General features: G+C 45.8%; 1 protein-coding gene and 1 long non-coding RNA gene across 3 annotated transcripts in view; one reads left to right on the forward strand and one right to left on the reverse strand.

Annotated features, from left to right (window-relative positions):
* LOC116838372 (uncharacterized) overlaps positions 1-24,029 on the forward strand; it is a 39,065-nt gene that overhangs the window by 5,568 nt on the left and 9,468 nt on the right. Inside the window, exons 3-4 of one of the 2 annotated variants that reach the window (XR_004376913.2) lie at positions 11,571-11,656; positions 12,571-12,782. This is a non-coding gene — a long non-coding RNA (uncharacterized LOC116838372). The remainder of the gene's footprint in view (positions 1-11,570; positions 11,657-12,570; positions 12,783-24,029) is intronic. The other variant, XR_004376914.2, reaches the window with a different exon arrangement.
* ATAD2 (ATPase family AAA domain containing 2) overlaps positions 3,385-24,029 on the reverse strand; it is a 94,041-nt gene continuing 73,396 nt past the window's right edge. The window contains 3 exon segments of the mRNA XM_032803507.2: positions 3,385-3,586; positions 8,780-8,908; positions 14,354-14,487. Of these exon segments, the coding sequence (XP_032659398.1) occupies positions 3,533-3,586; positions 8,780-8,908; positions 14,354-14,487 (317 nt within the window). The 3' untranslated portion in view covers positions 3,385-3,532.

Here is a 24,029-nt window from a genome sequence, read left to right on the forward strand (position 1 = left end):
GTAAAGACCCTTGGTGCCGTGGACAGGCTGAAGGGAAGTATAGTAAATTGGAAGTGTTGTTGGTTGACCACAAAGGAGAGGAAATGCCTGTGTGGTGGGTAAATTGCTATGTGGAAGTATGCGTCCTTCATGTCGAGGGCGGTGTACCAGTCCCCAGGGAAGGAATAATGGTCCCCAGGGAAACCATACAGAACTTCATCTTTACCATGAATTTGCTGAGTCTACGGAGGTCCAAAATGGGCCGTAACCCCACCCTTTGCCTTGGGGGATTAGGAAGTAATGGGAGGAAATGAGAGGCGGTTGGAGAAAGGTGTAAAGAGCTAGGGAGTGGAGATCAGTTATGCTGTGCTCCACAGTTCCAACCACCATCACGGGCAGTAAGAAGGAACTGAGGGGACACTGGGTCGGCAGGGGCATATATCTGGTGCCATAAGGGCGCCACTCCAGGGGGTGCCTCAGCCAACCCACTGATTGTCGGAAGATTTTTACCCTCACAACAATCATGCACGCAGTGCACGCACACCTAATTGGAATCGATATGAGCAAGCACTTGAAGAACAAAGGGCTGTTCAGAAAGTTGAAAGCAGGACATTCTTTCCTGATAACAGATTACCATTGGTATTTCAATACCAACAGTGATTCTGGGGGACCTAGCCTCTCTCTTCCTCATGAAGTTGTACAGTGGCTACCTCAACAGCATCAAGGGAAGAGTCAGTACCAGCTTAGCACATGCAGAATGACCAATGAATGTGTTTTTGGAAGACTAAAGGAACGTGGTCAACGTTTACTCACAAGATTGGATCTCTGTGAGAAAAACATCCCAGTGGTTATAGCTGTTTGTTGCATCCTGTGTAATATCAGTCACGCAAAGGGAGAAAGCTGCTGCTAGGGTGGCGGTGGAATGGCTTTGAGCAGCCAGACACAAGGGCCATTGCAAAAGAACCCGATGTGGAGCTATGCCGGTGACGAAGGCTTTGAAAGAGCACCTTTAACAGTCACCTCACTAATGTTCTGTGCTGGACTGTTAGCTGGGCCTGAAGCTTTGGGTGCTGTTAGTAATTGAGCATTTATAAATATTAGACTGTTTTACTGAAGCTCGCTGTACATGGTCATTTGCACATAAAGGAGAGTTCCTAGGTGTACTCAACAAGGTGGAAAAAAAATCAGGAAAAAGGATTTAAAAAATATCAAGGGGACTTGGGGAAATGGCTTCCAGTCTCCGTGACCCCTGGGCAATGGAGTTTAAAAGGGTGACCAGAGTGGTCACTGTCACAGGGAATGGGGGCATTGTGGGACTGCTGCTGTAGGGTCAACACAGGTCATGCACTGTCTGCATTCGCACAGAGTTGACCTCAGTAGGTCAACCATAGCTCTATGTCATTAGGGAAGGTGGTTTTACTTTGTCACCATCATGGGGTGCTTACGCCATCCAGAGAGAAACTTTAGTGCACAAGTAGGCTGATGCAAGGCTACTTACATTGAGCCAACTTTAGAGTGTACACCAGGCCTAAGTATAGGCAATGGCAATAGTTGAGGCTTTGAAATTTCTGGGGGGTGTCTTCACTTTGTGTGGCCTACAGGATCTTTGGAAAAAGAAATCCTTTTCAAAAATCTAGGATTTTTTTTTTGGTTTTATGTAATGCTTTTAATATTTGGTTTTATCCAGAAATCTCTATTTAGACTTCAAAGGAAGCATGCACAGGAAACCTTGCGTCTAATAAAAAAACCAAAAAAACCCCAACACACTTTGTTTTTCAGGCATTAAATTAAAATTGAGTTCCTTGCAAACCACTGGCTTCCTCCCCTAGGAGAGTCATGCAGGGTATTTTTTGGATGCTATGTATATGATACTTCCTTTGGTTGTTTACAGAAGAGAGGTAGCATCCCAAGCTGGCTGCCACTCATTTGAGTGCTAGAGTATCTGCACGTTCCTGCTTGAGCTTCAAGCAGATGGGAGAGGGATGTCAAAGCCTCAGCAATGCTTGTCTAACACAAAATCTCATTCTGATAGAGAAAGGGTCAGCAGTTTGTGGCAGCAGCCCATAGCTCACCCTCTCCCTCTATGGCTCCTGAAGAACCACCTACAGTTATTTTTTGACTTGATACTTGAAGGACTTTTCTGTTGCTGTGGTGGGAGGCAGAGGGAGCCCACACGGGATGTGCTGTACAAGAGGAACCAGATGGTTGGCGCCTCAATGACCTGGTGATTCCTTACATCAGGAAAGGGAGAGAGCAAAGCTAGAAATTGAAATGCATTCACTACTGCATGAAAATAAATAAAATTTAAAAAGTTATAAAACAAAGTAGCTGGGAGAAACTGAACTACCAACATGTTTCACTGTGGGAGGAAAAAATTCTAGTGGCCTGAGTTGAAGGGCGTGGGTTAGTCTTGGAGCCTGTAGTAACTCTGTACCACCTCTGAATTCCACTCAGGAGAGGAATTACCCATTTGCAATGAAGAAAGAAAGAAAGTTGTGCAACAGAAACGGCAATTTTTGAAGCATAACATTATTCCAAAGCTTCACAGAACTTAATTTGTCTTCCAACTTTTTGCTCCTCTTAAATTGGTTTTCACATCTCTGTCATTTGCACTTTTGGTATACTTATTGGAGACTTTAAAAAAAATTCTCACCTTAATAAACCAGACTTCATCAGATATACCAGTCCTGTCAACATCTGTGACAGTAGCTGCCTATGTAGGGAGTCAAGATAAGGCAAGGAGTGAAGAATAAAAGTAACTGGACACACCACATACGTGCTCCCCCCCCAGTCATGTCTGCCCATTGTCACAGTATTAATTGATGTATGAGTGCTAAATTGTTTGAATGAAATAGTTATTCTAAATTGTGAATGAATCACACGCTTATGTTTTCAGTCTCAAAGAACTGAGATTGTAATATCAAAATATCCCGTGATTAGAATATAGAAAAATCAACTAGATGATCCAACTTTTAATACAGTAACACAGCACCAAAAAATATTGATCTATGTTCTGTAGGGTGAACCCCCTTCCTCATAAAAAAAAAACCCAACAAAAAAATCAAACCCCAACAACCCAACCAAACACATTAAGGCTGAATAGTTAACATCTGTGCTACATCAATTTGCAAGCAAATCTGCGACTGCTCCTTTCTGCTTGTGAATTACACAACTTCTCAGTTATATAATCAAATTTTTTTACAATTTTAAATACATGACTTTGTATTTTTTTCATGTTTTTGTTGTCAAATTTTACAGTATATCTTAACTGACTTATGCAGCTCTTTGAGTGAACTCATGTGGGAGGGGACTGCTGGGCAGACTGATCTCAATAGACCAAAAGCCCGCCTGTTCTTCCAGTTTACTATTTATCATACTAAAGGTAGCACAAAAAACCCACAATTAGATAGAAGCAATTTAAAGACTTTACTTGCTCTTGTCTCAATATATTTTAATATCTTTATACATGGATATGCACTCTGATATTGAACTATGCACAGGTAACAAAGGAGCATAAAATTAAAGTAAAAGATTAGGAAAGTAGAAATCAGTTTTAGATATTATGATCTTCAGTTTGCTTGAAGACTGCAATTTCTTTTCTCATTTCCTGAAAGAGAACAAAAAGCAACAAGCAAGAATGTAAATAGTTTGAAATACTATTTTAGAGATTTACAAATCTTTTTAAAAAAAATTGTTTACCACTAACCATTGTAAATATGACAGATTCAGCTAAAATGATTAAGGGAAAAAAAAGAAAAGGTTACTCACCAGTTAACTGTTTTTCTCCAAATGTATTGCCTTTGCATATCTACACTGTAGAGTTATGTGCCCAGCCACATGAGAGATACAGTCCTTTCTGGACCACATTCACATTCAGGATTCTAGAATCAATGGCATAAAAAGCCACCTAACTGTCTTTTCCTCTCTAGCTTCAGACACATCCTTACATATCCAAAATAAAGGGAAAGATGGAGAATCAAGGATTGATCTGCAGAGGCAATACCTTCAGCAACCATGCAAGCAACCAGTTATAGGTAGGGGATAACCAGAGCTGAAGGAATTATTCTATTCAGGTAGTATCATTATTCCCAGACACTCTGCCTCTTGACACAAGAATAAGACACAGCTTCCCCCTTGCCTGTTCAACCACCACGTTTTCCCAAATAATACTAGGGCAATCTGCACTTCTTTTTCTTCTTTGGATTAGAGGAAAACAAAACAATCCCTGATAGCCCTAAACTTCAAAAGATTTGTGCATTCTGCATTCCTTGAGCCCAATGTTCTAAATGAGTTCCCCTCTCATGCTTGAAACATATCACTATGGATGGATTCTGGGCTGAGAATGGCATCCACTTCAGGACATTGTTTAGATCCAAGGAAGCCACCTGCATTGTTGCACAATCAGAACAGAGGATCCTTTCTGCTCAGCAGATGTGGAAGACCGGATTTGGATGACCAGTGCATGGAGGAAGAAATCTCTCTTTTAAGAGAAGATGTAGAAGGATCAGCAGAACAACTGGAGCCATTCATAGATGAACAGCTCAAACACTAGGACAAACATCCATGTATTCTGGCTCTAAAGACTAGATTTCAGACCACCTAAGAGTCTCAATGTTGGAATTGCCTGACGTGGACCTTTGATGCCTCCTGGCGATTTCTGCTCAAGTTTGGCTGAACATGAAGTCTCTTCATGAGAGAGTTTGAGAATCATGTTCTGTGTAGTTGAGCCTTGAGAGGACCAGGTTAAGGTCCCATGGAAAGGCCGGTTGCTGCACCTGTAGGTACAAACTGTCTAGCCCTTTAAGGAAGCGTCCAACCATGGTGTTAGCAAATACTGACCGCCCCACTGCACTCGGGTGGCAATAGCAGCCAGATGCACCTTGATTGATGAGACTGCCAGCCCCGGATACTTTAAGCAGGACAGCATAAAGGGGACAGACCTGCAGCGGAGGAGTACCCTTCTGTGAGGACCAAAGAGAACCTTTTCCACTTGGCCAAATAAGTGGCACGAGTGGAGGGCTTTCTAACACCAAGGATAACCTCCTTAACCAAATTGGAGCACTGGAGCTCTAAAAAATTTAGTCATGGAGTTCCCATATGGTGAGGTGGAGAGACTCCAGGCTGTGGTGCTGAAGGTGGCCATGGTCCTGCGTGATGAGATCTGGAATCATGGGCAAGGTTATGGGCGTGTCCACCGAGAGGTCCACCAGCATGGAAAACCAGTGTTGGCAGCGCCATGCCAGGGCTATGAGAATCAGTGATGCCTTGTCCTGCTAGACCTTGAGTACCACCTTATGGATGAGAGGAAATGGTGGGAATGTGTACAGCAGGCGACCTCTCCATGAGACAAGAAAGGCATCCGTGGATCAAGCTGGGGCTGTGATTCAGGAAGGAGCAGAACTGCTGGCACTTCCTGTTGCTCCATGTCATGAACAGGTATATTTGGGGAGATCCTCACCTCAGGAAAATATTGCTGACGTCTGGTTGGAGAGACCATTCGTGGCCGTCGAAGGATCCGATGAGGCAATCAGCCAGTTCGTTTTGAGTACCCAGCAAATACGACTCCTCCAACTATATTGAGTGTGCAATACAAAAGTCCCACAACCTGAGGGCTTCCTGGCACAGGAGAGAGAAGCAAGCACCACCCAGTTTGTGTATATAGAACATCGCTGTGGTCTTGTCTGTCAACACCGATACACATTTGCTCTGAAGATGGGCCTGAAATACCTGGCACGCTAGACGCACAGCACACAGCTCCCTAACTTTGAAGTGTAGCGATCATTCTGCTTGGGACGATAGGCCTTGAGTTCTGAGGTCGCCCAGGTACTCTCCGCACTCCAGTACCAATGCATCTGAGACAGTGACGGCTGAGGTTTGGAGAAGGGTACTCCCGCACAGACTGCCAGTGGACTGAGCCACTACCAGAGGGACCTGAGAAGACAGTGTGACCAGACTGTCTAGATGGTCCTGGTTCGGCCTGTACACTTGGGCCAGCTACGCCTGAAGGGGATGTAGCCATAGCCTCACATGCTGCACTACGTACGTACATGCTGCCATATGTCTGAGCAATTTTAGGCAATTTCTGGCTGCCGTGATGGGGAACCGGTGGAGACCTTGTATGATGGCGCTCATGGCCAGAAAACCAGACTCTGGCAGGAATGCCCTTGGCCTGGGTGGAGTCCAAGAGGCCCCCGATGAATTCTATTCTCTGAGTGGGAGCTAAAGTTGACTTTGCCACGTTGAGGATGAGACAGATTTTGAGGAACGTTGGATGTCAGGTTCACCTGGGCTCAGGACCAGCCCTTGATGAGCCAGTCATCTAGGTATGGGAAGACTTGCACCTGATGCTTTTGAAGAAAGGCGGCCACAACTGCCATGCACTTGGTGAACATCCAAGAGGCTGCCAATATGCTGAAGGGGAGGACCGTGAACTGAGTGTGTGCGCTGCTGACCACAAATCGCAGAAACTGTCTGTGCGAAGGGATTATGGAGATGTGGATGTACGCGTCCTTCAAGTCAAGGGCAGCATACTAGCCCCTAGATTCAGAGAGGGAATGATGGAAGCCAGGAAGACCATGTGGAACTTCAGTTTCTTCATGAATTTGTTGAGGTTTTGCAGTCTAAAATGGGCCTGAGCCCACCCTTGGCCTTGGGGATTAAGGAGTAACAGTAGTAGAATCCCCTGCCACTGTACTTCAGAGGAACCTCCTCTACCGCCCCCAAGCTGTAAGAGTGTTTGCATCTCCTGCACTAGAAGTTGCTTGTGAGAAGGGTCCCTAAAGAGGGACAGGGAGGGTGGAAAGGAACAGAATTGGAGAGAATATCCCAATTCTACCATGCTGAGGTTATTTGAGCCCAGGCATGGTAGAAATGGGATAGATTGTTCAAAAAGGGACGGGGTAGGATCGGGGCATTGAATTGGTGTTCCATCCTCGGGCGCACATTCACAAGTCTGGCTTTGTGCTTGACGGCTGCTTAGCTGAGCCTCGGCCTTGCCAGGAGGCACCCATCTCAGTCCTCCTCCACTTACTTCTGCCCCGCTTTCTGCTGTAGTCATGTCTAGGAGGGGCAGAGTATAAGTGTGGAGCGGCCTGGGGCACAAATGTTTCTTTGAGGGGCTGGCCTATGCACCCCAAAGACTTGAGGATCACCCACAAGTCCTTAAGGCTATGAAACCTTGAGTCTGTCTGTTCCCATTAAGAGGCCAGAGCGGTTGAAAGGCAGGTCCTGGATTGCGTTCTGGACCTCATGCGGGAGCCCTGAGTCCTGAAGCCAATAGCTGCGCCTTATAGCTATGGTTGTGGCCATGGTGTGAGTGGCCAAGTCTGCTGAGTCCAGGAGAGCCTGAAGAAAGGTGCTGTGACCACTTTGCCCTCCTCCAAGATCACTCCAAACTCAGAGCAGGAGTCAGCTGGGAGCAATTCCTGGAATTTGGCCAGAGAACTCCAGGAGTTATAAGCACAGTAGCTCAAGACCACTTGCTGGTTTGCTATGTGAATCTAGAGCCCCTGGGTACAGTAGACTTTATAAGCGAAGAGGTCCAGCTTCTTAGCATCCTTGGATTTGGGCGTAGGTCCCGGTTGCCCCTGCCACTCTTTGTGGTTCACCCCTCTTCCCCCCGGGTTGGGGGTATGTAAAGAGGTGCTTGTACTCCTTAGATGGCACAAAGTATTTGTGCTCCACCCCATTGGTGGGATAGAGGCGGGTATGTACCAAGGCATCTTGGTGGTATTCTGTATAATTTTGATGAGGGGCAGAGCCACTCTCGAGGGCCCTCCAGGGGACAAAACATCCACCATGAGATCCATGTCCTCAGAGACCTCCTCTGCCTGCAAGTTCAGGTTCTGGGCCACCCTCCTAAGCAGGCCTTGATGAGCCCTGGTGTCCATAGTGGGCAGGTGTGGTGGAGGTGCCTGCTACCGCCTCATCCAGGGAGGACCCCCTACTAAAACTTATCAGTAATTATAACTTTATTACTAACTATACTTTCAAACTATTTACAGGGAGAAAAACAGAGTCCACTAGGAACCGCCTGCTAATGCAAGAGAAGCTGCCCCAACAACTGTCACTGGTGGCAAGGAGCAACTGAAGAGGTGGCGGGTCAGAAAGGACCTATATACATGACCATGAAACTGCCACTCCAGAGGGCTCCGCAGCCAACCCAACAGATACCGCTAGGGAAAAACCTTCCGATGATCATGCTTGTGGCACGCACACTCCTATTTGGAATTGACATGAGCAATCACTCAAAGAGCAAGAGAAGCACCCCTTTCTGCTCCATGTCTAAAAGTATATGAATCCTTCATGAACACAAACCTAAGCACTACACACAAAAAACACTTGCAAAATAATAAGATAAAATCCAACTTGTCCCTGTGGAGGATTAGTGCCTGCACTGGCAGCTAAAAGAGAGGAAACAACAGAATGGGGCCCTTTTTGTATAGTTTTTGTTCCAAAACGCTGGCTCTGAAGAGTACATATGTGGTTTAATGTTTTGAAAAAAAAGTTGTGTGGGTGAGACTGTCTCCCTGTTCAGTCAATTTTTTTGTCTGCTGAATCTGCCAACAACTGTGCCAAATATGATGGTGGTTTTGTGATATGGATACATGTCCATTAGACTGAGATCAATAATTTATTTCAGATAGGCTACTAAGATGTGGAGAGATTAGTGAAAATGGAACAAGATAATCTTTTACATCAGGAATACTCTTTAATATTAGTTTTAAAAGTAGAATGCAGTTGATTATATAAAACATTGAAAAAAAGAGTGGTTTAATATTTAACATTTAAATATGTTTACCTGTATTAATTTGGTCTTGTCATAGTCTTTGCGATGTCGATAAATACATTGACTGAGTATTGCATAAAGTTTTTCCAAGTGAAATATATTGTAGTCTCTACTTTTTTCGGTGACGATCTTTAACAGTTTCTATGGGGGAAATGTATATATTTAAAATTGTGTTAAAAATCTGCATAGGCTTTTGACAATCTGAACATATATAAAGACAAGACATTTCAATGGCAAAATAACAGGGGACTTTTGTATCATTAACAAAAAAGTAATACACAAGAGAATAGTTTTCAGAAAGAACTGAGATATGCCTGTTAGTGTTAAGCAAGAATAGTTTAATACTTCAGAGAAAAAGGAAGCCTGAAAATTCTGAGCCAGACCAGCAACAGCATAACACTGTCATGTGAGGGATTACTGTTACAAGTTAACTCTTCTCCCAGAACAGCAGGAAGTGACTCGTAAGTGACTAAACCATTCCAGCAGTAGCTACATCTTGCCTCACTTAAGAGGAATGGATGTTGCAATGCAGGGCCTTCAGGAGTGGATCTTAGGCCATAAGATACCCATAAGTCTCATTCACCTCAAGGAAATATAGCCAGATAACCCAGAGAGAGTCAGTGGGGTGGGAGCAGTTACAGCCCACAGACAAGAAGTACGAGGAGTACTTGTGGCACCTTGGAGACTAACAAATTTATTTGAGCATAAGCTTTTGTGGGCTAAAACCCACTTCATCAGATGCATGCAGTGGAAAATACAGTAGGAAGATGAAGATATATATACACAAAATATGAAAAAATGGGTGTTGCCAAACTAACTATAATGAGAATAATCAATTAAGGTGGGCTATTATCAGCAGGAGGGAAAAAAACAAGCGATAATCAGGATGGCCCATTTCCAACAGTTGACAAGAAGGTGCAAGTAACACTAGGGAAAAAGTTAGCATGGGGAAATAGGCTTGAATAAAGACTGGGAGTGGATGGGTCATTACACAAAGTAAAACCTAATTTAATGGTGTCCAGTTTGCAAATGAATCCCAATTCTGCAGTTTCTTGTTAGAGTCTTTTTTTGAAGTTTTTTTTGTTGGAGTATTGCAACTTTGAGGTTTGCAACTGAGCGACTAGGAAGGTTGAAGTGTTCTCCAACTGGTTTTTGGATGTTATAATTCTTGATGTCCGATTTGCATCCATTTATTCCTTTGCATACAGACTGTCCGGTCTGCCAATATACATGGCGGAGAGGCATTGCTGACACATGATGGCATATATCACATTAGTAGATGTGCAGGTGAACGAGCCTCTGATAGCGTGGCTGATGTGATTAGGTCATATAATGGTGTCCCTTGAATAGATAACGTGGACAGAATTGGCAGTGGGCTTTGTTGCAAGGATAGGTTCCTGGGTTAGTGTTTTTGTTGTGTGGTTGCTGGTGAGTATTTGCTTCAGGTTGTGGGGCTGTCTGTAAGCAAGGACTGGCTTGTCTCTCAAGATCTGAGAGTGAGGGATCATCCTTCAGTATAGGTTATAGATCCTTGATGATGCACTGGAGAGGTTTTAGTTGGGGGCTGAAGGTGACGGCTAGTGGCGTTCTGTTACTTTCTTTGTTGGGCCTGTCCTGTAGTAGGTGACTTCTGGGTACTCCTCTGGCTCTGTCAATCTGTTTCTTCACTTCAGCAGGTGGGTATTGTAGTTGTAAGAATGCTTGACAGAGATCTTGTAGGCGTTTGTCTCTGTCTGAGCGGCTGGAGCAAATGCAGTTGTATCTTAGAGCTTAGCTGTAGACAATGGATCACGTGGTGTGATCTGGATGAAAGCTGGGGGCATGTAGGTAAGTATAGCCACAGACACTCTTCCAGGGGAAAGGAGCTGAGATGCTTCAACTTGCCCCATTGGTCTGCTCTACTGTGGTACAGGAGATGATGGAACAAACAGAAGCAGCTCAGTTAGGTGGTCCCATTCAGGGCTGAAGAGCCCCATAAATTTTGGTCCCTCTAAGAGGAGCAGAAGGAGGAAAGAATCTTCTCACTGCTGCATCACTCCCAAAAAAGCTTTAGAAGCTGGGATGGCAGTGGTAAGGCAGGAGTGATGAACTACAACTAAGTTTCTATGACAGAATTCCCACATACAAATGGTTATAGTTCCTGAAGCACCTATGAATATGTGCACCTTAAGTCCTTAAGGTTCTAGGCCTACTATGGAAAAAAGAAAAGCTCTTTCTTGGAGAGATTCACTGAATGTTTCAGATTATTCAATACAAAATAAATTTGAATGGATTTAGTCTGCTTCATATATAAAAAAAAGTTATTTTGCCTCTACAAATTAGATCTAAGCCTCAGGATAGAGGAAAAGTTGTAGTAGGGTAAAAGTAAAAAAAGAGGAAGTTCCATCACAATGTGAGTAACAATGGTTCTTCAAGATGTGTTCTCCTATGGGTGCTCCACTGTAGGTGCATCTGTGCCTCGGCACCTCTGATCGGAGATTTTAAGATAGCAGTGTCCGTTCAGCTTGCACATGCACTGTCCCTTCCTCAAGGCTATCTAGCACTGCGCAGACAAACCCCCTCAGTTCCTTCTCTACTGCAGAGCCCCATATTTATTTCTAGGGGAATCCTGCACCATTGTGCAATGCAGTATTTGCACAGAATTCCATGTTTTTTCCTGCAGAATGGATCCGCAGAGCTTCTGGCTGCCATTAGGGACCACTGAACTTTGCAGAGTCCACCTTGCAGTGAGCAGAGCACCCAGCTCAGCGGGGGATGAAGGCTCTGCACGCTCTGACTGCCTTGCTTGATCCTCATTTTCCAGGGGATGGGAGAGGATCCAGGAGACCCAGCTCTGGCAAAGGGCGAAGAAGTGCATGGCTATACCACATCACATCCCTAGAGGGGATGGTAAGGAAGCTGTGGGGGAGTAAAGGCTCTGGGGGCAGGGGAAGTGGGTGGAGGAGGGGAAGAGGTGCAGATGTCTGGGCTTTGGGGCCAGCGGTTGCCCCATAGCTGGGCTCTGGGGGAACGTGAATACAGGTGTCTAGGCTCTGCGGGTCCGTGCATCCCCTCCAGCATCCCTCAACAGGAACTGAGTTGTCATAGGGGTTTCTTTAACTCTTTGCTCCTGGGGGAATCTTTTTTGTTGTTGTGTGTATTGTTGACATACTTGTTAATAGGTATTTTGAAATAAACCAAAATAATTGAATGATTATATGGTGTTATTTTGACACAGCATACGCAGAATTTTGCAGAACTTCAAAACATTCTGCACATAGATTTAATTTTTTGGTGCAGAACTCCCCCAGGAGTACATATTGAGAACTCCAAAGTAGAGGGGAGGAGGGCGGGTTGTGGAGCACCCATAAGGACACACATCTTGAACCATCATTACTGCATAGCTCAGTAACTTCCTGTTCTTGGAGTAGATGCTCCACTGTAGATGACTTCACAGCAGTATCCTCCATGGAGGGCTTGGGCTTCAGAGTGGAATTGGTTACTACAGAGAGTACTCAAAGGGAGGTCTAGTCAAAGCTCTGAGAATTAGGTTAAGATCCCAGGTTGAAGCACGTGATCTCACACGTGGGAAGAGATTTCCAATGTCCTTAAGGAATCTATGTATTGATGGGCAAGTGATCACATAGTATCCATCTACTTGATGGTGGAAGGCTATCATGGCTGTGAGGTGTACCTTAAGGGAGCTGGGTGAGTTTTGACTTTTTGACAGCTAGAACATAGTCTAAAATCAGAGGGAGGGAAGAAAAGGTTGGGTCTATGTGCTGAGAATGACACCAAATTTGGAATCCTTTCCATTTTTGTAGGTAAGTACGTTGAGAGGTCAACTTTCAGCTGTGTAGTAACACATCTTTCGCCTCGTCAGAACATTCAATCTCTAAGTCCTGGAACTAAGAAAGAGCCAAGCTTGGAGGCAGAGGATCTGCAGGTTGGGGTGAAGGATTAGGCTGTCATTTTGAGAGAGCAGATGAAGAATGGGCCAATGAGGAACCGGAGTACATACTGCCATCTGTTCCAGGTAAGGGAACCAGACTTGTCTTGGCCAGGAGGGGGAAATCAGAATAACTCTTGCTTTATTTCATTGAATTTTCAACAAGATTTTGGCCAGAAGGGGAAATGGGGGGGGAAGGCATACAAGAAGTACCTGTCGCATGGGAGGATGATGGTGTCTCCCAGTGAATGGTTCCACAGACTCGACCTGGAGGACATTTCATGTTCTGATAAATAGTGAAGAGATCTGTAGTCAGGGCTCCCCAAAAGGGTGAATATGTTGCGAAGCACCTCTGAATTCAGTTCCCATTAGTGGCTGCGAGAAAAGTTCTGACAGACTGTTCGCTGTCACGTTCTGTATCCCTAGTGGCCTCACATGAGCACATTGTGATGAATGCACCAGTTCCAAAAAGTTTTAGTGCTTCTGTGCAGAGGGAGGAAGATCTGGCACCCCTTTGCAGATTTATGCAAAACACACAGGTCATATTGTCCATCATGACCTTTGTGTGGGTATTCTTGATGAATGGCTAAAAGAATCCACAGGCATTCCTGACAGTCCTCAGTTCCAGAAGACTGATATGGAGGACTATTTCTGCGGACTTGACTGAGGTCTCATTGCTTTCTCCATCAAGTAATTAAGCCTTGGTTCCTGACTCTCTCAAATCTGGGGGGAAAGGAGCAGCAGATGCTCCACCTGGCAGAGATATGTGCCTCACCTATGCAGTAGAAGCAGCACTGACATAGATAACTCACGGGGGGGTGGGGGGGGGGCCAAGAAGCACAGTTCTTGAATCCTGGAACCCTGGGCATAATCTCAGCCTCCTCAGAGGGGAAAAATTCCCCAGAGTGAGGAACAAAGGAGAAACAACTATCTAACTACACGATACCAGAAAAATACTAGTACACACTATTTACAATATATTTATAGAAATGATGAAGTAGACGGGAGATAAGTATAGTGAGGATTCAGGCTCAGACTGTGCAGCAGTAAGAAGGAACTGGAGAGGCATTAGGATGCCTTTTATGCTCTCAGTTTGGAGTACGAGGACAGCTATTGCGCATGTATGGACCAACGGCCACTGCTTGCCAAAAATTCAAGACTCAGGAGTGTGGTACACATGCATACCCAGGTGTGAAACAGAGACCATCACTCAAAGAAAAAATTGTAACATCATGCTTTGAAAGAAATCAAGTAAATACATATCACCACCTTATCCAAACAAACTTGGTGAGAGAGAGAGATAACTGGAGCCTGAAGCTAATTTACTATGTTTTGAATGCATTCCTACCAGAAAAAAGATCTTTATATTAGGAACCTACGTTTAAAAAGTTTAAGGGTCATAGTAAACAAACACAACTAAGAGCTTTTAAATATGTGGTTCCAAAATTTGACAAGTCCTTTTATGAATTAAAATCTGGACTGTAACTGATCTTTTCTAGGATTTAATGGAAAGCAAAAATAGAAGGCCACCACCATCATTTTCATCAGGGAAAAAGCAAGCACTATATTATTTCAATCTTTAATTAACCAATGCCAGTTATAGTGAGTTATCTTATTTAACCCTACTTCAGTGTTCAGAAAATAGAAAGTATACATACTTTAAGTTCTTCGTAGTCCACAATAAGAGGGGAAGCTGGTTCAGTGAGGATCTCCATGGCTTTCTCAGCACTGATGAACTGCTGCTGTTCTACTTGAGAACGTCTACAACGGGTCATACGAAGTACACACACATCTAGGATGAAAAATTAAACTTTAAAATAAGGATTTCTGTCAAATTACTTGGATTAATTCATAGACCAAAGATCCAACAGTTCTGTTGAACTAGACTAGGGTATCATCTCTCTGGAAATCACTGGGTTTCAAAATGGAAATTGCATTGCCCAGTGATTTCCTGTTACTCGTATTTCCCAGTTTGAGATGTTTGGTTTGTGCTTCTTTTCCAGTACACACTTCACCATGCCATGTCCCAAAAAACCCCTCTCTAGATAAAAACATCTAAAGCTGTAATGAAATGCTAAAATCTTATTAGCTGATAAATCAAATTCTTAACTGTAACATCTTACAAACTTAACTATATACATGGATTTCAAAGCAGACAATGTAAAAATCACTCAAATAGTTTCTCAAATGGGGAAGACTAGGTAGAAAATCATAATTAGGTAACATTTATAGGCACATGCAAATTGACATATTGAATCAGATCCATAGTCCATCTACTCCAGTATCGAACACTGGATACTTCAGAGGAAGGTGCAAAACACTTACAAGAGACACATGTAGGATAAGTCACACCTCCCCCCCCCCCAATTAATTCCTAGCAGTTAAACTATTTAAATACTGGAGCATAAGACTTAATATCTCTTCCAAGAATTGTTAGCATTAACTATAAACCTCTGGATATTCCTATTATCCATAAGAGTGTCTAATCTCTTTTTGAATCTAGCTAAATTTTTTGCCTCAACATCCTGTGACAATGAGTTCTACAGTTTAATTGCATACTGTTTGAAAAAGTATCTGCTTTCAAGGTAAACAATCAGAGTCTCTTCAATTTCTCTTTATATATGAATTTTTCCATGCCCTTAAATCATTATCACCACCTTTTTCAGAACCCCATAGTCTATAATTTTTTTTTTTAGATGGCATGACCACCACTGCACACAGTATTCTAGAGCAGTGTTTCTCAAACTTTTTGATACCAGGGATCTGCTTGCTGCTTTTCTAAACTGTGTCAGGGAAATCTTAGGCACCGGTGCTGGTCTACGGACCAGTCATTGAGAAACACTGTTTTAGAGGAGACTGCACTATTGAGTTATATAATATTTTCCATGTTAATTCTCCACCCCATTCCTAATGCATCCTAATATCTTGTTTGCTTTTCTGACTGCAGCTATATATTGAGCAGAGGTCTTCACTGAGCTGTCCACAATGACACCCAAGTCCCTTCCGAAGCTGACACAATTAATTTAGAAAACTATAAGGTATACAAGTAGTTAAAAGTTCTCTGATGTGCCTCAATGTGCACTTATCAGCAAAAAACAGTTATTCACCTTCTCTTAACTGCTGTTCTTTGAGATGTGGTGGTTATGTCCATTCGAACCAGGTTGTACGCGTGTGCCACGTGCACACCAGCTAGAAGATTTTTCCCTTCACAGCGTCCGTAAGGTGGGCCTGGGCGCCCCCTGGAGTTGTGCCTTCATGGCGCCCAATATAGGGCCTTGACAACCCTTCATCTCCTGTTCCTTCTTGCCGGCTACTCCGACAGAGGGGTAGGAGGGTGGGTATTGGAATGGACATGAACACCACATCTCAAAGAATAGTTATGAGAAGGTGAGTAACCGTTTTTCTTTTGAGTGATTGTTCATGTCCATTCCAACCAGGTAACTCACAAGCCAAAGTTCAGGAGGTGGGGTTGGAGTCATCTACCGATTGGAGCACAGCTCATCCAAAGGCTGCATCGTCTCCGGCCTGTTGTGTGATAGCCTAGTGCGTCGTAAATGTGGATCATGTTGCTGCTCTGCAGATTTCCTGGGTGGGGACCTGCGCCAGGAACGCAGCTGAGGCGGCCTGAGCCCTGGTGGAGTGAGCAGTGATTGGCAGGGCGGTCACCTTCACGAGGTCATAACACGCCCAAATGCAGGGCATGATCCATGATGAGGTGTGCTGGAATGAATCAGGGAGGCCCTTCATTCTGTCTGTCAGTGCTATGAAAGGCTGGACGAACTTCTGGAACAGCTTAGTCCTCTATATAGAAGGCCAGCGCCCCACGTACATCCAATGAGCGAAGCCTAGACTCCCTATCACAGGAGTGTGGCTTGGGGTAAAACACTGGGAGGAAGAGGTCTTTGCTCATGTAGAACTGGGAGACAACTTTAAGGAGAAACGCCAGATGAGGCCTGAGCAGGATCTTATCCTTATAAAAAATTGAAAGGTGGCTCAGATGTAAGGGCCCTAAGCTCTGACATTCTCCTAGCTGAGGTTATTGCCATGAGGAATACCACCTTGTAAGAGAGAGAGCGCGTTGCCAGCGCTCAAATGGAGGGCCTGTAAGCCTGGTGAGGACCAGGTTAAGGTCCCAAGCCGGGACAGGCTGATGCATTTGCAGGAAGAGTCTGTTGAGGCCTTTGAGGAAGCAGCTGACCATAGGGTTTGCAAAGACCAAGAAGTTGTCTGCGCCCGGATGGAAGACAGAGATGTCTTATTGACAAGGACAGGTCCTGTTGTTTAAGGTGAAGGAGGTAGTCCAGTATGAACGGTATGAGAGTAAGCACTGGTGACTGACTGCATTGCTCCAACCAGAGAGAGAACCTCTTCCACTTAGCAAGGTACATTGCCCTCGTAGAGGGCTTCCTACTGCCACGGAGAACTTGCCTCACTTGATCCGAGCAGGTCAGTTCCACAGTATTTAACCATGGAGCATCCAGGCCATGAGGTAGAACGACTCTAGGTTTGGGTGCTGGGACCAATGGCAAGGTGAGCAGGGTTGCCGTGGACATTTCCAGGAGTGATGTAAACCAGTGCTGGCGTGGTCATGGTGGAGCTATCAGTATGTCCCAGGCCTAGTCCCTGCGGATCTTGAGGAGTACCTTGTGGAACAGCGGTATCAGTGGGAACACGTAAAGCAGGCAGTCCCCCCATGGGAGAAGGAAGGCATCTGTGATGGCTCCTGGGCTGTGATTCATGAAGGAGGAGAACAGCTGACATTTCCTGTTGCCATGTGTAGTGAACAGGTCTACCTGGGGAGAGCCCCAGAGATGGAAAATTTGAGCTCACTATATCCAGCTGGAGGGATCACTCATGGCTACGAAAAGTTTGTCTAAGACTGTTCACCAACTCGTTCTGTACTTGGGAGAGATATGAAGCCTGCAGGTGTAGTCAGTACTCTATGCAGAAGTCTCACAGTGCGAGGACTTCCTGGCACAGGGGAGAGGAGCACGCACCCCCCTTTGTTGATATAAAACATCACCGTGGTGTTGTTCATGAGGACTGAAATGCACCTGTCAGTTATGTGGGTTCTGAAAACCTAGCACACCAGGTGCACCGCTCTCAGCTCTCTGAAACTGATATGCTGAATGAGGTCCGCCTCAGACCAGAGGCCCTGAGGTATCCCAAATGAGCTCCCCAGCCCAGATCTGGGGCATCTGTCACTAATGAAAGATGGCTGAGGGCTAGTAAAGGGAATTCCCACACAAACCAGCTGCGGGTTGAGCCATCACCGAAGGAAGTCCACTACTGGGCGGGGCAAGGTTACAGTGCTGTCCAGAGTGTCCCAGGCTGGTCGATAAACCAATGCCAACCATGACTAGAATGGGCGAAGTCAGAGCCTGGCACGCTACACTATGTAGGTGCACGCAGCCATGTGTCCCAGCAGTTTCAGACAGTTCCTTGCTGTGGTCATGGGGAACTGCCCGAGACCCCATATAATGTCCCCTAGCAACTGAACCTGGCTTCCAGGAGGTACACCCTGGCTTGGGTCGAGTCCCGTACCGCACCTGTGAATTCTATCCTCTGCACAGAAGACATAGTGGATTTGGCCTCATTGAGAAGGAGACCTAGTTTGAGGAAGGTCCTTCTTATGAAGCCGACCTGATCCTCCACCTAAGCAGCCTTTGATCAGCCAGTCGTCGAGGTATGGGAAAACCTGTATCTGGCAGTTGCACAGGAACATCGCAATGACAGCCATGCATTTGGTGAAAACGAGAGGGGTGCTGACAGGCTGAAAGGGAGGACAGCAAACTGATAGTGGCCGTTGCTCACCACAAATCTGAGGTAACGTCTGTGTTGCCGGAGGGAACTGCTGCCATGTAGAAATGCGTGTCCTTCAAGTCGAGAGCGGCATCTCAGTCTCCTAGATCCAATGAGGAGATAATGGAGGTTAGTGAGACCATGCAGAACTTGGCTGCCGCAAGTCCAGGATGGGTCTGAGACCCCCCCTTGGCTTTTGGTATTAGGAAATACCAGGAGTAGAAACCCTGGTCCCTTAGTAGGGGCAGTAGAGGAGGTTCCTCAGGAGCTAAGTGGAGGGACTGAACTTCCTGAATTAGAAGTTGCTCACGAGAGGGGTCTTTGAAGAGGGACAGGGAAGGGGAGTGGAGGGGCAGGAGGGCACAAAATTGGATGGAATATCCCCTCTCTACCGTGCGGAGCACCCAACGGTCTGAGATGATACGGGACCAGGCATAGTAGGAAGGGGATAGATAGGATGAGAAGGTAAGAGGAGATGATCCAGAAACCGAACTGGTGAGCTATCCTCGACTGCACCTTCAAAAGGAGGGTCTGGGCGGAGATTTGGGCTGACCAGAGTTCTACCCCGAGGGATACTGCCTCCTCATAGCACTCCTGCTTCGCCTACGAGGCGCGTCCTGGTGGTTCTGCAGCTGGCAAGCTCGTGGGGCAGGCTGAGGGCGAAAAATGCTTGCCCTGGGTAGCTGGTGTGTGAAGCCCCAAAGTGTGGAGAATGGCCCTAGAGTCCTTCAAACTGTGAAGTCTCTTATCAGTTTTTTCAGAGAAGAGGGACAAGCCTTTAAAGGGGAGGTCCTGTATAGTCCGTTGGACCTCGTATGGCAGCCGAGAGCCTTGCAGCCAGGAACCCCGCCTCATCACCACCCCCGTAGCCACAGTGTGCGAGGCTGCGTCCACCACATCTAAAGCCGCTTGCAGGGAGGCCTGGGAGACCAACTTCCCTTCCTCCCCAGTGTGAAGAACTCCACACAAGAGAGAGTCTTGTGGCAGGAGCTCTGCAAACGTGGCCATCGCAGAGCAGGTATTGTGCTCATATCTGCTTAGAGTGGCCTTCTGGTTAGCTTTGCGAAATTGCAGGCCCCTTAGCAAATAGGCCTTCCTGCCAAGCAGGTCCGGTCTTTTCACCTCCCTAACTTTTGGAGTAGAGCCTTGGAAACCCTGGCACTCCCTCTGATTGGCCGCATCAACCACCAAAAAGAGTCTGGGGGAGAGTGGATATATAGATGTCCGTACCCTTTAGATGGTACAAAATAGCGCTGTTTCGTTCTCTTGGCCTTAGGGGTCAGAGAAGAGGGAGTCTGCCACAGAGAGTTTGTTGTGTCCACTACTGTTTTCATCAGTGGCAGGGCAACCCTCAATGGATCCAAGGGAGCAAGGATGTCCACAACAGGGTTTGACTCCTCCGCCATTTCCTCTGCCTGTATCCCCAGGCTTTGGGCAGCCTGTTGCAGAAGCTCCTGGAGAACTCGATTGTCCTTGAGAGCTGGGGCCACAGATATCTCCACGACCATTTCATCTGGTGAGGATGAGGAGAAGACTGGCAGTGGACCTTGCTCACTAACCTCAGCACCCTTTGGGTCCCTTGGACACAGTATTCGAGAGGCTGTGGTGCTGGCGGTGGGAGACTCAGTACCACGGCCAGTACTGGGGTTGCTAGGTCTGGCGGCTCCAAGCTCGTCAGTGCCGGTGGTGCCATTGACTGGAGGGTTGGTGCCAGAACTGGATGTAACAGTGGAGCTGTCACTTCAGTTGACGGTGGTATCGGCGGTGCTTGTGGGGAAAAAGGACACCGAAGACACTGATGCTGACTGGGATCTTGGACTGTGGGCCTGACCCTGGCTCTGGTGGTATGCCCAGGATGTCCAAAAAGGCCATTTGGAGGATGGCTGCCACTACTGTGGCCATGGTGCCGGGTAGGGTTGGTGGCTCCAGCATGACCTGGACCTCCTGCTCCTCGATCTGCTGGAGCGATAAGAGTCTGCCTCTGAGGTCTCTGAATAGGAGAACCATGGAGGAGCAGTACCCTGGGTCACCAGTGAGCAGTGCCAAGGGTCCAGGAATCAGTGCAGTTCCTCTGTCTGTGCGAGCCATGCTGGGGATGGAGGACGGCAGGACATCATCGCCTGTTTGCCCCTAGAGTGAAAGGGGGTGTGCGCGGTCACCAGCAACTTGTCCCTCCTCTGAGGGGAGGATGGCACCAGAAGCCACATCAGGTCCCTGGCAGCCTTGAACACCTCCAGCGGCGATGGTAGCTGCAGGTTGTCGCCTTGGAGATCTGGGGACCGAGGGGCGTTCCAACTCGACTGGACCCCAGACGGAGCAGGAGTCAATGATTCCCTGGCGCTTTCCAGGGTAGAAGCAGTCTGTCTTGAGTCACTCATGGATGGTGCTGACCCCTGGGGTTTCGACAGAGGGGACCAACTCCTCTTCTGCCTCTTCTTGTTTAACGGCACCGGGGATTGAGATCAGTGCCGCGCTGAGGCTGGCTTCTTATGGCCCGAGCCATAGCAGTGCTGAGGGGCCTTAGAGTCCTTGGTTGGTGCAGGTTTGCACACTGTCAGCGCCAGAGCACTGTGCACTGATGAAATACTGAATACCGGTTCAGCTGGTCCTGGGTTGGAGTGTGGCCGTAGCACCACCTCCATTAACAGAAATTTAAGTCTCTGTTGCCGGCCTTTGAGGGTTCTGGGATGGAAACCCTTACAGATTTGGCACTTTTCTTTCTGTGACTCTCTCCGAGGCACCACAAACAGGAAGAGTGAGGTCACTCTTAGGCATAAACTTGCCTCAGTCCTCATGGAACTTGAACCCTGGAGACCTTGGTATACTGCAGAAGGGGAAAAACATGGTCAGGGGCGAGGGGAAATCCCCCCAAACTAACAACTTCTATTAAAGAAATAACTATTAACTAAGAAAACTATTTACACGGTATGCTATAAGACACTGCTAAAGTGCTTGCTACAGGAGTAAGCAATGTTCCAGATAGCCATCACTGGCGGAAAGAAGGAACTGAAGGGGGTGGAGGGTCGGCAGGGCTTATACTGGGCGCCATAAAGGCACGACTTCAGGAGGTGCCCAGGCTAAGCCTACGGACACTGCTAAGGGAAAAAATCTTCCAGCTGGCGTGCATGCAGCGCACACACCCCTGCTTGGAATAGACATGAACAACCACTTGAAGAATGAAGAATTTTGTTTGCCATCCTGTTGCCTACTCTCCTAGCTTGATAAAGCCCCTCTGAAGTTCTTCATAATCTATTCTCAACTTGACTAACCTAAATAACTTGTCTTATGTGCAAGTTTTGCTACCTCACTGCACACAAACATTAATAAATATAGTATATAACATGAGACCTAGTATGGAACCAGGATGCACCCTGCAGTTAACCTTTCACCATGATGAAAACTGACCCTTTATTCCTAGTCTTTGTTTCTGGTCTCTTAAGCAGTTTTTGATCTATGACCATACTTTCCCCCAACCCACTCACTACTTAGTTTCTTCAGTAGACTTGTGTGGTACCTTGTCAACATCCTTTGAAAAATCAAAAAACATCAACTGGTTCCACTTTATCCACTACTTTATTGACATTTTTTTCAAATCAATATACCACCTATAGATCTAAGACTGCGTGTGCCTCTTCAATACAGACGACGTGAGAGAGAGACAGACTCTGCACCTGGGATATAGCAATCACTTATGGACGAGAAGGAAAAAGAAGAGGGAAAAACTCAGTCCCCCACTTCTTCCTAAAAATTAGTACCCTTGAAACTATCATTTGGAACATTGTACTTCCAAAGGATACTTATGACAGGTTCAGCATGCAGTTCTTATCAGATTTTATAAAAGCTGTTGGTGCTGGATATATAAGAAAAATGAGGGAGAAAGTAACATGTGGATTTTAATTAAGCATTTAATTGAAATTGCTCAAAAATCTCTCAATACCACCACTTGCCTGGACATGAGCAATACTGGATAAACTGGAATCTGGTAGAAGGACTACACACAAAGGGCTATTACAAATGACCAGTTATCAGGATGACAAAATGTTTCTAAACAGATAACTGAAAAGGGATCTAGGAAGGAGGATAAACAGGTTATTAATAAAATAAAATATATTTATTTGGGAAGAGATGCAAACATTCTGAAAGCCAGTAAAGATAAAGGAATCTAGGAGAAATTAATAAAGTGGATAGGAAAACAGTGAGATTTCAACTTGAAGAAATACACGCAAATACATCTGAAGATGTTAATCTGACAGTAAAAAATTAAGCTGCAGCAATAGAAGAAAAAATTAAACCGGATGCCTCAAAGAGGCAAATTAGACACAAGTCTAGATAACAGTAATGTCAGAAAAGGCAGGGTAAGAGTGGATGGCAAATTAGATAGGAGTTTGCAGAGTGATATGGCAGCATAAGAAAGGCAAGGCAAGTGTGAAAAGAATACAAAGGCATCACATCACAGGACAGAGAGATAACGGTCCCATCTCTGGTACAACTCCACCTGGGATATCTGATTTAATTCTGGGCACCTTGTTATCAGGAAAATACTAATATAGTAAAAGGAACTGAGTGAAGAGCAACAGATGATTAGGTACAGCTAGAAAGACTGATTTAAGAGGAAAGACTTGAAAGTTAAACAAAGTTAAACTTAGGGGTTGGCTACACTTGTGACTTACAGTGCATTAAAGGAGCCCTGAGCACACTAGCTCACTACCCATCCACACTGGCAAGGCGCACAGAGCGCTCACGAATAGAGCGCTCCTGGTACTTCACCTCGGTGAGTAGAATACGTTTGATGTTCCCCCCTCTGGAGCGCCCCAGCGTCAGTGTGAATGAGGTGTTGCATTACTACGCTCTGATCAGCCTCTGGAAACATCCCATAATCCCCTTAAGTCAAGTGGCCACTCTTAATTGTTTTGAAAGCTCTGGTTGACAGTCGACATGCTCCGAGACAAAGCAACCATTACTGTGGAATGCTGTGAGAGAGAGAGAGAGGGGCCGGGGGAGGGGGAGATCTGCTGCTGTCTGAACTTACAAGACAGTATGCTGACATGCTCTCAGCCCCTCAAAACCCACTCTCTCCCCCCACATACACACAACACACTCCCTGTCACACTCCGCCTCACCTCATTTGAAAAGCTCATTGTAGTCACTTGCATGCTGGTATAGCTACCACAATGCACTGCTCTCTCTGGCCATTGCAAGAGCTGCTAATGTGGCCATGCCAGTGCGCTGTCAGCTGTCAGTGTGGACAGACTACAGCACTTTCCCTACTGTGCTCTATGAAAGCTGGTTTAACTCAAAGCACTCTACCTCTGCAAGTGTAGCCATGCCCATAGTTGGCTAAGTGATGATGAGATTGGCCTGGTTGGAACGTTCATAAAAATATTTGAAGGATATCAACATTAAGAATGGAGAAGCATTTAGAATAATAAAAATATAAAATAAAGGATGAAACTGAGAAGTTTAAAATTAATAATGTACAATAGGAAACAATATTTCATTAATAAGAAGAGGGGATCAATGAGCTATTAGGTC

The sequence above is a fragment of the Chelonoidis abingdonii genome, chromosome 2 (assembly GCF_003597395.2).
Source record: "Chelonoidis abingdonii isolate Lonesome George chromosome 2, CheloAbing_2.0, whole genome shotgun sequence".
In the NCBI taxonomy this organism is placed as follows: domain Eukaryota; kingdom Metazoa; phylum Chordata; order Testudines; family Testudinidae; genus Chelonoidis; species Chelonoidis abingdonii.